The sequence below is a fragment of the Salmo salar genome, chromosome 27 (genome assembly GCF_965601325.2).
Source record: "Salmo salar chromosome 27, fSalSal1, whole genome shotgun sequence".
NCBI lineage: Eukaryota > Metazoa > Chordata > Actinopteri > Salmoniformes > Salmonidae > Salmo > Salmo salar.
The window spans coordinates 5,552,665-5,569,569 of record NC_138317.1 but is presented as its reverse complement, the minus strand read 5'-3'; the positions used below and the strand labels follow the sequence as shown (position 1 = coordinate 5,569,569).

Genomic DNA, 16,905 nt, shown 5'->3' with positions numbered 1-16,905 from the left:
GTGTGTGCCCCAGGCTTGGAGGGAAGAAAAAGTCATTCCACTACCTAAGAATAGTAAAGTATCCTTTATTGGCTCAAATAGCCGACCAATCAGCCTGTTATCAACCTTTATTAAACTTTTGGAAAAAATGGTGTTTGAGCAGATACAATGCTATTTTACAGTAAACAAATGGACAAACTTTCAGCATGCTTATGAGGAAGGACATTCAACAAGCACAACACTTAGACAAATGACTGCTGATAAAAAGATTGAGGGGGCTGTTTTGTTAGACTTTATCAGGTATTCTGTGCTCTCTGGCACACTCAGACGAGAGTGCTCTGAAATTGGAGTAGATGGCGAGACTGAATTTACGAACTCACCCTAAATGGTTACCTGCATAGTGGAGTCTTTTGTTAAGACATGTAGCTAGCTAGCTAGGTAACAATGAACCATAATCACAACTCATGACATTACTACCCTGCATGAATCTACAGGTAACTAATCAACCAGGTTCAATGTTAGCTAGCTAACATTAGACTATAGCTAGCTAAGCAAATGGCTCTGAGATACGAATAATAAGGTCATACACGTAACGTTAGCTAGTGAGCCAGCCAGCTAATGTTACCTAGCTAGGTAAACAATGAACCATAATCACATCTCATGATGTTACTACCCTGCATGAATCTGCAGGTAGCTAACCAACCAGGTTCAATGTTAGCTAGCTAATATTAGGTTATAGCTAGCCAATCAAATGGCTCTTTCTGTCAAAATTAGAAAAGTGTAATATCTGAAAATGTAGCTAGCTAGACTATCTTACCCTTATACATCATTCATGGTTGGACACGTCTCCTGTCGGATGCCATGGTTGCCCTTAGTTTGAAGATGTAATCCAGAGACAGCTATCATCCTCGAATTCCACTGATTTCAAGACTCAGTCCTCCAGAAAGTGGAGAGCAACAAAAAAAGTTGCATTAGACAGGATTACCTTGACATACTGACCTGCTCAAATAGACAGAAGCGTGTTATATGGCAGACCAATCCAAGCTCATCTCTCGGCATGTCCAGCCCACTCAATGTCTCAGTCAATCATGGCTAGCGGGAAGGTTGCTGACTTTTTCTTTAGCTAAACCAACTTGGCTCATAATTTAACAATTGTATTCATATTTACAGCTGGCATACAAGTTTGTTATTAAGGCACATGAAAGTTCCCATGTTCGAGAAGGCATTTCTGCCAAAATAAAAAGCATGTTGATAAAATAAAAAAGTTGATGTTCAAATGGCTCTCCTGGGAAGTAGTGACCTGCGACATACGCCTAGTTTCCTGAAATGGGTCACATCTAAATCCATTTTAATTTAATTTTTATTTGCAAACATTTCTAAAAATCTGTTTTCACTTTGTCATTATGGGGTATTGTGTGTAGATTGAGGGGGAAAAAATATTTTATCCATCTTAGAATTTGGCTGTAACGTAAAAAATGTGGAACAAGTTAAGGCTTCTGAATAATTTTGAATGCATTGAATATCTTCAAAACACACAACTCCCCTTCTTTTTTGTCAACATTTTAAATGATAAACAAGACACATCATCATTCACACATTTTTTTATGCTGTTCACTGACAGTCACAACTTAATAATCAGCTAGGCCTATTGACACAATCCCTGCCCAAATTGCAAGCTTCCAAAATAGGCATAGGCATAGGCCTATGCAAATGTCATTTGAAACAATCCACATCTATTTTTCAAAATACGCTAATGATCCTCTGTGGCTAAGTCATGCTCTCTGGTGAAGTATTTTATCTATTTATGTATAGACAGGAGTAAATATATAATTTTGGAACATTTATTTCAATTGACTTTATGCCCCGCCTATCCAAAAATAGGTTACCTTCACACCTTCCTCCAAAATAATTGCAGCATTCGAACAGTAGGCTACACTGTGCATCACCACCTTTCCTTCAATTCACCAGAGAAAGCATCTACTCAAGCGAAACGGCACCCCTCTGTCTTACTATATGTAGCATATGTATCTGATGCTGTCTGGCCAAAAAGAATGTGACATGACATATTATTTTTGACCAGACATGGAGTACACATACTGAGACAAAGGGGGCGCTGTTTCGATCGCTCTGTTGCTTTATCTGAGATTGATGCGTTTTTCTGTTGGCGCACAAATAAATTGTCAATATTTAAATATTTGATTTGGACTGGCAAGGAGGCACGGGAGGGCTGGCCAGGCATTTTAAGGCCCGCCCATAATGCCGGCCCTGGTCTCAATGGTGACTTCCTGTTTAAATAAAAAATAAGGCTGTACAGTCCAATATGAATGTTAAATATGTACAACAGGTTGACTGGGGAGGTGATTTCCCACAATGAGAGCTATGACTCTAATATTTAATATGTATGTCACTGAGTAGGGTGATACCCCATTTCATGGGTGCACACACCATAGTGCACATACACTATGGTGCCCTCAACGCAATTATGCAGTCTAATACATCCACAGTGGGATTTCATTATTTTTGTTTGACCGTTTATTGCCTTATTAATTATTGTACTTATTTTAACCTCTTTGGGATAGGGGGCGGTATTTTCACGTCTGGATGAAAAGCGTGCCCAAAGTAAACTGCCTGCTACTCAGGCCCAGAAGCTAGGATATGCATATAATTGGTAGATTTGGATAGGAACCACTCTAAAGTCTCTAAAACTGTTAAAATAATGTCTGTGAGTATAACAGAACTTATTTGGCAGGCGAAACCCCGAGGACACTGTGAGTTCACTGTGTTTTCTATTCGTTTTCTATGGTAAACTAGATTTATGAGGCACCTGGTTGCAGTTCCTATGGCTTCCACTAGATGTCAACAGTCTTTAGAAATTGGTTGATGTTTTTCCTTTGAGAAATAAAGAAGTACGGCTATTCAGAATGAGTGTCAAGCCAAGTGGACTCTTTTGTTTGGGGTGCGCGATCTGTAGCTCACTCCACATTGATTTTATCCGCTATTGAACACAGTATATTCCGTCTTAAATTTGATCAATTATTTACGTTTTAGGATACCTAAGGATGGATTCGGAAAGTTGTTTGAAATGTTTGGACAAAGTTTACAGGTAACTTATTAGATCATTTGTAGTTGGAACCGGTGTTTTTCTGAATCAATGCGCCAAATAAACTGACATTTTGGGGATATAAAAAAGGAGTTTATCGAACAAAAGGACCATTTGTGATGTTTCTGGGACATATTGGAGTGCCAACAGAAGAAGATCTTCAAAGGTAAGGCATGAATTATATCGTTATTTCTGACTTTCGTGTCGCACCTGCTTAGTTGAAATATGATTTTCATGTGTTTGTATGGTGGGGTGCTGTCCTCAGATAATCGCATGGTTTGCTTTCGCCGTAAAGCCTTTTTGAAATCTGACACGGTGGCTGGATTAACATGAAGTTAAGCTTTATTTTGGTGTATTGCACTTGTGAAGTTATGAAAGTTAAATATTTCTAATAGCGGAACGTCTAGCCGTAACAGGTTTTAAGCTATGTAAGACATTCCAACCTTGTTTAGCATTATTTAGTCCAAATATGGCATTATTTCCACTATATATGTCCGTTTGAAATTGTCAAACGCACGCTCGACCTGTTAAAACAAGTGCTTCTATTTTCAAACCCTAGCACCAGGAAAGGTAATTTACCCGTCTTACACTGTATGAACGGGCTTGAGCTGAGTTGGGAGGGGGCAATATCTGAGGTGTGTCCTTAAAAACGTGCACTAAAGTGCCCCTCTACTGAACAGACAAGTGTAGTGTTTATAGAGCAATTTGTAAAGTCAAGTTTATTTTGGGAGATTGCAAAATTTGACCTTTCATTCAAGACAGGGTGAATATATTTTTCCAGGTGATAATAAAACATGTTTTGTTTTGTTACTTTTTCAGCAACTTGTTTCTAACGTTATAACAAGTGAAGTTAGCTTGCACTGCAGAGTAGCTAGCTAGCTTAAAGCTAGGCCAGGCTGAAGATATCATTGTAGCTAGCGACCTCCACCTAATAATGATCAAAAACAGATGTCATTACCATCGCAATAAACTTAAACGGGAGGCAACAGTCATATAACATAATTGTCTTAACAGCCAATGTGTATTATTTAACATTATTATTAAAATAGTACTTACTTATAGGATTGGGTAATTGTTTACAAGTTGCTAGCTATCCCATAAAACTATCACTGAAAACCACATATTTTCATATTCTGTGCTTTGGTAACTTACTGTTCTTTGACTGACTCTGGCTGGACTGAAGACAACGCAAAGTGTGAAAAACTTAAAAGTATGCTGCATCCATCTAGAGCCTTCAACCGCAAGGGGGCATTGCGTTTTCACTCCATTGTGGACGTCCCCATTGAAATGCATGACATCCGGTGCAATGTAACAGAGTGCTTATGTGTAATGTGAAGGAGGCTTTACCCGGTTGTTTATAGCATAGATTTTGACAACTGATGCATGATGCATGTACATGGAACACGAGAGATGAGCTTTTCTTGCCCGTAAACCTCATATTTAGAAACAAACTAAAATGATTTTTTCCCCCATTTAGTTTAATTAAAAACCAAGCATAGCCTCCCCTCCTCTCAATGAAGGCTGTTTTTTTTGTCATGCTCAATGCATTCACCAAGTAGGCCTAGTCAAGACTATGGATAAAGGGTTTGGCTCGTGAGACCGCTTTGAAATAAATCTTAATCACCAAAGCTTTATTAAAACATCAAGTTTGGTAGCAGTAAAGTGAGCGGACATCCCTGTTTTATCTGTGTAGGCTATTAAATTATTTTAGCCAGACCCTCCATGTAGGCTATAATGCCCTTAATGGAACAAGAGATTAGATAACCCTGTAACAATTGCTTGTTTTTTGTTTCGTTTGATTAAAAAACAAGCTCTTAGTATGCTACCCTTACCCTACTATAATGAAGGCTGGTTCAACAGCAATGCGTCTGGTGTCTTTCTTATCCTGGCCATGCGTAGCCATAAAAGGTTTCTTAATGGCCTACTGCGTTATTCACAATTCACATAGTGCCTTCAGAAAGTATTCACACCCCTTTACTTTTTCCGCATTTTGTTGTGTTACAAAGTGGGATAAAAATGTATTTCATTGTCTTTTTTTGTCAACAATCTACACGAAACACTCCAATGTCAATGTGGAAGAAAAATGTAAAATATAAAAACTCTGATATATGTTGCTTAGATAAGTATTCAACCCCCCATGTTAGAATCACCTTTGGCAGAGATTACAGCTGTAAATCTTTCTGGGTAACTCTCTAAGAGTTTTGCACACCTAGATTGTACAATATTTGCACATTATTCTTTTAAAAATTCTTCAAGCTGTGTAAAGTTGGCTGTTGATGATTGCTAGACAGCCATTTTCAAGGCTTGGCATAGACTTTCAAGCCAGTTTAAGTCAAAGCTGTAACTAGGCCACTCAGGAACATCCATGTTGTCTTGGTAAGCAACTCCAGTATATATTTGGCCATGTGTTTTAGGTTATTGTCCTGCTGAAAGGTGAATGTCTCCTGGTGTCTGTTGGAAAGCAGATTAAAACGGGTTTTCCTCTAGGATTATACCTGTATTTAGCTCTTTTCCGTTTATTTGTATGATTTAAAAAAAAAACTCCCTCGTCCTTGCCGATGAGAGGCATACCCCATTACATAAGGCAGCCACCACTATGCTTGAAAATATTAAGAGTGACGTGTTTTTGCCCAAAACATAATTCAGGACATAAAGTGAATTTCTTTGCCAATTTTTGGGTAGTTTTACTTCAGTGCCTTATCGCAAACAGCATTGGTATTTGTATTCTGTACAGGCTTCCTTCTTTTCACTCCATCAATGAGGTTAGTATTGGCGCCGGAGGGGATGGCTGCCGTCTTATCGGCTCTTAACCAACCACGTGATTTTGTTCGTTTTTTTGCGTTGTTCGTAACTTGTTTTGTACATAATCTTGCTGCTTCTGTCGCTTATGACCGAAAAGAGCTTCTGGATATCAGAACTGCGATTACTCACCTCAAATTAGAGTTTTTCTTCAATGAGTCGGAGGGGAAGGATATACTACAGACACCCGACCAGGCCCAGATCCCTGTCATTCGCTGGAGAAGGAAACTGAGATGTCGCGGAAAAAAGATCAGGGTGCCTTGTGAGGATCAGGCAGTGAGTGGCTAATCTGCCTTTGCCTTCTGTCCTGCTTGCTAACATTTAATCGCTGGAAAATAAATGGGACGAACTGAAAGCATGTATATCCTACCAACGGGACATTAAAAACTGTAATATCTTATGTTTCACCGAGTCGTGGCTGAACGACGACATTAAGAACATACATCTGGCGGGTTATACACTCTACCGGCAAGATAGAACAGCAGCCTCTGATAAGACACCGGGCGGGGGCCTATGCATATACGTAAACAACAGCTGGTGCACGATATCTACCTCACCTGATGTAGAGAATCTCATGATAAGCTGTAGACCACACTATCTACCTAGAGAGTTTTCATCTGTATTTTTCGTAGCTGTCTACATACCACCACAGTCTGATGCTGGCACTAAAACCGCACTCAATGAGCTGTATACAGCCATAAGCAAACATGAAAACGCTCATCCAGAGGCGGTGCTCCTAGTGGCCGGGTACTTTAATGCAGGGAAACCTAAATCAGTTTTACCTAATATCTATCAGCATGTTAAATGTGCAACCAGAGGGAAAAAAATTCTAGACCACCTTTACTCCACACACAGAGACGCATACAAAGCTCACCCTCACCCTCCATTTGGCAAATCTGACCATAATTCTATCCTCCTGATTCCTGCTTACAAGCAAAATTTTAAGCAGGAAGCACCAGTGACTTGGTCTATAAAAGAAGTGGTCAGATGAAGTATATGCTAAACTACAGGACTGTTTTCCTTTGTCCTTGTGCCAAAGAACACTAAGGTAACCTGCCTAAATGACTACCAACCCGTAGCACTAGCCATGAAATGCTTTGAAAGGATGGTTATGGCTTACATCAACATCATTATTCCAGAAACCCACTCTATTTGCATACGACACCAACAGATCCACAGATGATGATCTCTATTGCACTCCACACTGCCCTTTCACACCTGGACAAAAGGAACACCTATGTGAAAATGCTATTCATTGACTACATCTCAGCGTTCAACACCATAGTGCCCTCAATGCTCTTCACAAAGCTAAGGACCCTGAAACTAAACACCTCCCTCTGCAACTGGATCCTGGACTTCCTGATGGGCCGCCCCCAGGTGGTAAGGGTAGGTAACAACACATCCACCAAGCTGATTCTCAACAATGGGGGCCCCTCAGGGGTGCGTGCTTAGTTCACTCCTGTACTCGCTGTTCACTCATGACTAAAGGCCAGGCACGACTCCAACACCATCATTAACCTGTCTGGGCTAGGGGGCAGTATTTTCACTGCCGGATAAAAAACGTACCCGATTTAAACTGGTTAATACTCTTGCCCAGAAACGAGAATATGCATATTATTAGTAGATTTGGATAGAAAACACTCTGAAGTTTCTAAAACTGTTTGAATCGTGTCTGTGAGTATAACAGAACTCATATGGCAGGCAAACACCTGAGAAGATTCCAAGCAGGAAGTGGCCTGTCTGACAATTTGTAGTCCTTCTGTTGCATCTCTATCGAAATTACAGTATCTGTGCTATTACGTGACACTTTCTAAGGCTTCCATTGGCTCTCTAAAGCCTTCAGAAATCGGATTGACGCGTCTCCTGTCTCTGGGCAGATAACAGCAGCAGAGTTTGTCAGTGGACTGCCTGGTGACAGAGAGACTGGAGATGCGCGTTCACGAGACCTCGGCATTTTTTTCTTTCCCTCTTTGAATAAATACAACATTGTCCGTTCGGAATATTATCGCTATTTTACGAGAAAAATAGCATAAAATTGATTTTAAACAGCGTTTGACATGCTTCTAAGTACGGTAATGGAATATTTTGAATTTTTTTTGTCACGAAATGCGTTCGCGCCTTACCCTTTGGATAGTGACCTGAACGCACGAACAAAACGGAGCTATTTGAATATAACTATGGATTATTTGGAACCAAAACAACATTTGTTGTTGAAGTAGAAGTCCTGGGAGTGCATTCTGACGAAGAACAGCAAAGGTAATCCAATTTTTCTAATAGTAATTCTGAGTTTAGTGAGTCCCAAACTTGGTGGGTGTCAAAATAGCTAGCCGTGATGGCCGAGCTATGTACTCAGAATATTGCAAAATGTGCTTTCGCCAAAAAGCTATTTTAACCTGTTAGGGCTAGGGGGCAGTATTTACACGGCCGGATAAAAAACGTACCCGATTTAATCTGGTTATTACTAGTGCCCAGAAACTAGAATATGCATATAATTATTGGCTTTGGATAGAAAACACCCTAAAGTTTCTAAAACTGTTTGAATGGTGTTTGTGAGTATAACAGAACTCATATGGCAGGCAAAAACCTGAGAAGATTCCTTACAGGAAGTGGCCTGTATGACAAGTTCTTGTTCTTCTTGACTCTCTTTATTGAAAACTGAGGATCTTTGCTGTAACGTGACACTTCTTCTCAGAACCTGGGAAAAAGCTGAATGATGTAATTCCAGCCCCTGGCTGAAAAACATTAGCGCCTTTGGTAAGTGGTCTATCAGAGGACAATCAGACTGAGGCGCGTGCACGAGGCGACCCCATGTTTTTATTTTCTCTCTCTTTGTACACAAAACACAGATTCCGGGCGGAATATTATCGCTTTTTAACGAGAAAAATGGCATAAAAATTGATTTTAAACAGCGAAATACAAACTCCTCGAAAATCCGAAAACTTAAATTTTTCAAACATATGACTATTTTACACCATTTTAAAGACAAGACTCTCCTTTATCTGACCACACTGTCCGATTTCAAAAAGGCTTTACAACGAAAGCAAAACATCAGATTATGTCAGCAGAGTACCCAGCCAAAAATAATCAGACACCCATTTTTCAAGCTAGCATATAATGTCACAAAAACCAAAACCACAGCTAAATGCAGCACTAACCTTTGATGATCTTCATCAGATGACACTCCTAGGACATTATGTTATACAATACATGCATGTTTTGTTCAATCAAGTACATATTTATATCAAAAACCAGCTTTTTACATTAGCATGTGACGTTCAGAACTAGCATTCCCACCGAACACTTCTGGTGAATTTACTAAATTACTCACGATAAACGTTCACAAAAAACATAACAATTATTTTAAGAATTATAGATACAGAACTCCTTTATGCAATCGCGGTGTCCGATTTTAAAATAGCTTTTCGGTGAAAGAACATTTTGCAATATTCTGAGTAGATAGCTCGCCATCACGAGCTAGCTAATTTGACACCCACCAAGTTTGGTACTCACCAAACTCAGATTTACTATAAGAAAAATTGGATTACCTTTGCTGTTCTTCGTGAGAATGCACTCCCAGGACTTCTACTTCAAAATGAAAAATGAAGACTTCTGCATTAACACGACCCCTAAGATTAACTTCCTAGTTATCTAAGTAAGTTACTGAATTAATAAGGTGATGGGGCATCATATTGCGTAAGCTTTCTGCTATGTTTGGATGAGTTATCTGTACAGCTGCCATTGCTATCTTGATTTCCTTGCGTTTTTCTCCTCCATTCTCAGCCCCTCTGCTCATCCCCCATCTTCTCCAAGCAGAGCAGGCTGAATTAATAAGGTGCCCTAGACAGACACACTCCAGACAGACACAGCGTGTACACGTCCTGCTTCAGAGCAGTCAAGCATGTATCAAAACTTTGTTCATTTGAACAATGTCTCTTGTTCACATTCGCTTGTAAAAGTCCAAACTCAACAAAAATTACATTTGGTAGCTCCTACCTGTATAACTTAATGGACTGGATTTCTTGTCTTTACACACTTTAGCATATTTAGCTAGCAGCCTCCATGGAAATTTGCTATTACTTGTGCTAATTTTGTTAGCATTCTGGTAAGAAGCTCAACACTCTGCGTTTTGGCACCTCCTTGTGCACTAAACCGGTATTACAGTAAATCCTAGAATGAGAGAAGGACTGTATCAACAGGTGAAAATCTGGAACTTTGCAACCCTAGTCGCTAACAAGAACTGTGTCGTTTTTTTATTTGTAATTCCATCAATTCATAGTTCAAGATCAAGTTCTGTAGATAAAGTGCTCTGAATGTTGATTGCGTTGATTTGTAATTTTCTATATGACCTTCCACAGACTAACTACACAAAAAAAATAACTACACGGCTCAGCCGATCATTCCAATTAACTTGACAGAGATCAGGCTCAGCCTAGATGGAAACAAATGTGTACACTAAAACTAATGCGAGAGTCATACTGTACAGTTTCAGCAATTACTCAGCTGGAGGAAAAACATGAGAGGGAAGAGGAGAGACTGTGATGAGATCATCTGCATTACAAGGGAGGTAAACACATAAACCTGAGACTGAATAAAGTCTGAATTTGCCAGTGCCGCCTGTAGAGTGTGGTGTGAGTGTGTGCTCATTAGTTTCTCCATGTTCTTGATGTTCCCATTCCAGCAAAGACTGAAATATTTTTTATACACAATTGTTTGTTCACATGATCTTTTGAAGTTAGATAGTATCATTAATTCATCCCATATGGGAGGAGCGAGAAAAGAAAGAGCACTATGAAAATGTGGCTTTTTTTGTCCCTGCTGCTGGCAGCGCTTCAAAAGGGCACATTATGTATTCAAACCTAGAAACAGCAATTACTCAGGCACCACATTTCATTAAATCAGCACAAAATTGTTGCCTCACACTAATTATATCATAATAATCATAGCAATTGTTACAGTAAATGACAAATTAATTAACTGTATCAAATCTTGGGAGATATAACCGCAAGGCTCTCCAGAGGGTAGTGAGGTCTGCACAATGCATCACCGGGGGTAAACTCCCTGCCCTCCAGGACACCTACACCACCCGATGTCACAGGAAGGCCAAAATGATCATCAAGGACAACAACCACCCGAGCCACTGCCTGTTCACCCCGCTATCATCCAGAAGGCGAGGTCAGTACAGGTGCATCAAAGCAGGGACCGAGAGACTGAAAAACAGCTTCTATCTCAAGGCCATCAGACTGTTAAACAGCCATCACTAACATTGAGTGGCTGCTGCCAACATACTGACTCAACTCCAGCCACTTTAATAATGGAAAAATGTATGTAATAAATGTATCACTAGCCACTTTAAACAATGCCACTTCATATAATGTTTACATACCCTACATTACTAATTAGTAAACACCTCCCACACTACCCCCACGTCTTCAGAAACAAAGTAGTTCCCCCGCAGTTCACATTAGAATGGTATACATTTAACAAATGGCGAAGAAGCGCCACATCCCGTCACAATAGATCTAGAGCCAATACGCTCTGAGAACTTACATAAGCAGAAACAGTATAGCTTTGCAGAAACAGACCATGGAGGTGCAGTAGGTCTATAGAGTAGGGTTTAGCCACAGTACAATTTTTTTTTTTTTTTTTTAATGCACGAAATGAAATGTATGCATTCACTACTGTAAGTCGCTCTGGATAAGAGCGTCTGCCAAATGACTAAAATGTAAATGTAATTACTCATCTCATATGTATATACTGTACTCTACACCATCTACTGCATCTTGCCATCTTGATGTAATACATGTGTCACTAGCCACTTTAAACAATGCCACTTTATATAATGTTTACATATCCTACATTACTCATCTCATATGTATATACTGTACTCTATACCATCCACTGCATCTTGCCTATGCCGTTCTATACCATCACTCATTCATATATTTTTTTATGTACATATTCTTATTCATTCCTTTACACTTGTGTGTATAAGGTAATTGTTGTGAAATTGTTAGGTTAGATTACTTGTTGGATATTACTGCATTGCTGGAACTAGAAGCACAAGCATTTTGCCACACTCGCATTAACATCTGCTAACCATGTGTATGTGACAAATAACATTTGATTTGATATACCTTTAGTATCACCCATTCGGATGAAGCAATAGCCTTATAACCAGCACAGACATAAAGGCATTAAATTCTTAAAATTATTAAGAAAGAAAACTAAGAGCTTGATACATAGGGTACACAATCAATTTGTTCCAAATAAAACACCATCACAGCTTGTAAGCCTTCCAAGGCTTTTGTAGTGTCTGTTACCCCGAATATTCCCTGTAATGCCACATTGAGCTGCTGGCAAGGATGGAGTTGAGACTCTTGGGGATTCAGCTTAGGTCTGCTGGACAACTTAAATGGAATCAATATGCAGTGGAAACTTTTGATGTCCCTACCTTGGTGCTGGGAACGGCTGTGGAAGCCTGGCACACTGAATAAATTGCAGCATAAATCAAGGACAAAGTAAGCAAAGCTGTCCCACTATAAGATTCATTCTACACCTTCCTCACTGCTAAATGGCAATAAGATTCCACTTGGAGATAAATGCTTGCTTGCACATGCTCAGCTCGGCTCTGAGTCAAACCTCGATGGCTCTGCATTTTTAGAGTTTATACACATGGAGTACCTGTAATCCACTCCATGACAGATTAAAGTAAATCAGATTGAAAATGAAAAATAATAATAACGGGAATTAAATGCCATGGCATCAGGTTGACATATATCCAAGACCATATAACACACCATAAATGTTTTCATTTCAATAATAAGCAATACCATCTACAGCTGATCCATGCACAATTAATTATTTAAGTACTATGGTACTGAAGCACTGGTAGGTAGCCTAGAGATTACATGTGCTCCAATCTGAGTGAATGCTTGCTCTCTCCAGTGTGAAATGAGTGTTACACAGCTGGATAAGGGCTTGGAAGCACCTGCAGTATCCTCTCTGTGTGCAGTGAAAGCGACTTTAACCGTAAAACATACACTGAATTCAGAAAAGCTCTGTTGTCTCTACAAGCACTGCATGGGGAAATCACCTATTTTAATCTCTTTCAAAGAATCCTCACTGTGGCGAACTGTGTCTTAGACTGACCCCGTTTCTATGGTTATGGTGCCCTCTTTGTGCTTCAGTCAGGACAGCAATGGCACAAAGGGACATGACTATGTGGGCGATGTTAACTCAAGAACAGCTGACACAATTAATCACTGCTGCCCACATTGAATATGAGGGAGAGCAACATGATACAAACAGATAAGTCGTGACTGGAAAAGAGTGGGCTGTTAATTATAGCTTTCAGAAACTTTGATTGAAGTCAATCAACTTTAACAGAGGCAATTCTATACTGAACAAAAATATGAACACAACATGTAAAGTGTTGGTCCCATGTTTCATGAGCTGAAAAAAAGATACCAGAAATGTTCCATTTGCACCAAAAGCTTATTTCAGCTGATGAATTTGAGGAGTATTTCTGTCTGTAATAAAGCCCTTTTGTGGGAAAAAACTCATTCTGATTGGCTGGGCCTGGCTCGCATGTGGGTGGGTCTACGCACTCCCAGTTCCACCTATGGCTGTGCCCCTGCTCAGTCATGTGAAATCCAAAGATTAGGACCTAATGAATTTATTTATATTGACTGATTTCCTTAAATGAACTGTAACTCCGTAAAATCGTTGAAATTGTTGCTTGTTGCTTTATATTTTTGTTCTGTATATTTTAACTGCACTGTCTGAAATATTATTTCTAGTGCATGCAGCACATCACATAATATGAAATATAAAAATAGAAGAAGTCACTGTGGTGTGATGTTGCTGCTTCTTGTGTAGTCCCTTTTAACCACATTAACCAGAGAACACAATGGAAATAAGCCATTATTTTGGGCTTTATTGTGTTTTTATCCTTGATAAATTGTAATGTATGTAATGTTATCTCTGGCTGGAGCTGCCTACTACTTTATACATTCAATCAATCAATAAGATATGGCTATACATTAGGTGCTATATTCACACTTCTCCCTTGTCTCAGTAAAAACATCTCCTTTGTCACTTCTTCCCTAGTCTTTCTTTACTCGGCCTGTTGTTGCTATGCAACAAACTCTGGGTAATGAGAATCCTTATCCAATAAGCTATTAACTAAGGTTATGAATCCAGAAAGGAATTTTTAAATTGCAAGAATGACCTCACTGCCAACTCATTAAGCAAAAATAGGTTTTGAACACTTTCCCTTCACATGCTATGACAGTTGATGATAACTGGATGCCACATCGGATAAGATACATTGGCTATGTCTCAAAATTGCACCCTGACCCTACTTCCTATATAGTGCACTACTTTTGACCAGGGCCCATAGTGAATATGGTGCCATTTGAGCCGCACCATTACCACCGCATGTATCTTTACTTCCTGATCCCCAGGGGCCACAGCTGCCACACCCCAGCTCTTGACCCCATGTGACCACTGCAGCACTCCAATTCAATTTCCTGCTGCCAGCTGGCCTGACGGATTACTCAGTGACTCCGTTCAGGGGAGGGGGGCTTGCGTGTGTGAGAGTGGGTGAGTGAGTGAGCGAGCAAGTGGGTGAGCGAGTGAGAGAGAGAAAGACAGTGGGTGGTTGTCAGCTGTAGTGCCCAGCCCCCACTCAAGATATGACTAAGATCTGCTTATTTAAAATAAATAGCCTACCTTTGAAGCCTTTTCAGCTTTGCTTAAATTACACAATATACATCTATATCCTCTCACATGTAGAGCACCCCTACTTATACCCTCAGTGAACAACACTAAATGAGGATGGATTACAAGTCCACTTAACATTTAGGTAATACATAGACAGGCAAGTCATACATCAAATTACGGTGCTAAGAGGTAAAATAAGTGCATCTTGGCAATGGTTAGTGCTACTTGCTTGCAAAGGCTGGTGAGTATAATCGGATCCTGCATACTGTAAACATTCTATTACTGAACCTGCACTGCACAGCATTATGCTCCCCATAAGCAAGGGACACAATGTTTGCGTCCCAGATGTCAGGATCAAAAAGTATGTCAAAAGTAGTGTACTAAATAAGGAATAGGGTGCAATTTTGGACACCGACAACAGTTTGTTCAGATCACCTTAACCGGCTAACCCTCCTAAGGCGTGTGTGTGTGTCGTGTATCATTCGTGTTTTTGAATATCTGCTGTCCAATAAATTGAGTATTTACTGAGCTACTCAGAAACATAACCCTTGTATTATTATTTGTCTTAGCTAAGTATTTTAATTTTGTATGCATTGCAAAAAACAAATATGGACACAATGTGTGTTTGTATTTCTAGTGTTGATCATGCAATTGTCTTTTAAATCTGATACAACATGATATCCCATTTAAACTTTTAGACACTATATACACAGAATAAACCATTGCTTTGACAAAATGATGAATGTCATGCTAATAAGATGTTATGGTCTGCACAACACAAACTTATGTCTGAGGATAAATTCAGTCAATATTTCAAATAATACCCATCCATTTTAGGCAAGGAGCATTCTACATGTTTAATGGAATATTCCCTGTAGGCTACATGAATGAAACGCACAAATCAAAGCAGCATTATCTTAAGACACCATTGGTAGGTAGAGATTAGTCAGTGTCTTTACAATTGTACATAATGTCAATTTAGGACCTCTTCCAAATCTTCCACAGACAATTGGGAGGGGACATTAGGTGGGTTTGAGCCCCCTCTTAAATTGATAGAGCCATATAATTGTGCAGACTGCATGGAGTAGGTGAAGGCCCTTCTCCTCAACATCTCCCCTTTCCACATAGACACCATGAGCAGGGTGGAGAGGACCACACCCCCGAGGGTGAGCAGGCACAGCCCTGCTATAACCCACCGGTCCAGGTGAACCCCTACCAGGGCGTTCTCCCTCTCCAGTCTCTCCATCTCCCGGGCCGACACACTGTCCGGGTTCACTTTAACTTCCCGGGGAACAGTGTATGAGATGGCTACTAACGAGATGCCAGTCACCAGGCAAGTGACAGCACTTATGAATCCGTAATCCGTTGATTTCCCCAAGTCTTCGGATGTAAACTCATTGTCTGACAACATGGACAGTTCCGGGACACGGTCGTGGAGTTCGCTGAAGGAGCTGTGACTCGGGCTTCCGTTGTTGATCCTCGCTAACTGCTGCGGACTGGTCTCCTCCTGTTGTAAATTGACATCCTCGTATTTGCGTGTGAAAGATGTCTCCAATTCCTCGAGGCAACATACGGTTCTCTCAGCTTCTGCTCCCCACTGGCTGATTGCGCCGGGCTGCCCGTCTCCCGAGGCAGTTGGCCATGGCCCTGAATCCGTGCAGGCAGTCTTCCAATTCCCCGACTGGCAACGATGCTCGTTGGAAAGTGACTTTTTATTGATGTGTTGGTAGTTTGAAGCCCATGGGAGGCTTTTTGTGGGATCTGACCGACTGTACTCTTGATCAAAGCAGAGGGGTTCTAGATCAGCTATTTGAACATTTTCCATTTCCAGCTCGCTGTAAATGCAGATAATGAACATGCAGGCATATTAGTTCACAACTGCCAGCAGCACACACATAAGAGTATGTAAGAGTATTGCTAAGAAAGTGGATGTCCCCGTTCATTAATTCAAATGAATGTTCATTTAAATCGCTGACACACTTACCAGACAATTAATATCACACAAAGTTACATTTAATTACTCGAGCATGGTGGATTATTTTCGACCATTTTCGACCAATAAATACCTTGACACACCGGTATCCAATTACAAAATGTAAAAATCCCTCCAAAATCGATGTAACATCTCTAAATCTGGTTTAATTGCAGTGCAAGCATATCTTTTACTTTTGACTTTAGGCAATTGTAACATCGAAAAAAGCATACAACTGAGACAAATTAATCTGATGACTTCTTGGTAAGATTTTTCCTAATACAACGCTCTCTATAAGGAGAGTTGCTTTACCAAAACACTTTAGCCGTTC

The 16,905-nt window shown here is 40.1% G+C and overlaps 1 protein-coding gene across 1 annotated transcript; it reads right to left on the bottom strand.

Annotated features, from left to right (window-relative positions):
• Nucleotides 1-15,183: 15,183 nt before the first annotated feature.
• On the bottom strand, nucleotides 15,184-16,905 carry LOC106588154 (transmembrane protein 74). Its single transcript, XM_014176844.3, has one exon. It carries the CDS (start codon nucleotides 16,458-16,460, stop codon nucleotides 15,576-15,578), a length of 885 nt encoding a protein of 294 aa, XP_014032319.2. The 5' UTR covers nucleotides 16,461-16,905; the 3' UTR covers nucleotides 15,184-15,575.

Coding starts and splice junctions, on each gene's coding strand:
- LOC106588154 (XM_014176844.3), bottom strand. CDS start 16,460: ATGTTCATTATCTGCATTTACAGCGAGCTGGAAATGGAAAATGTTCAA.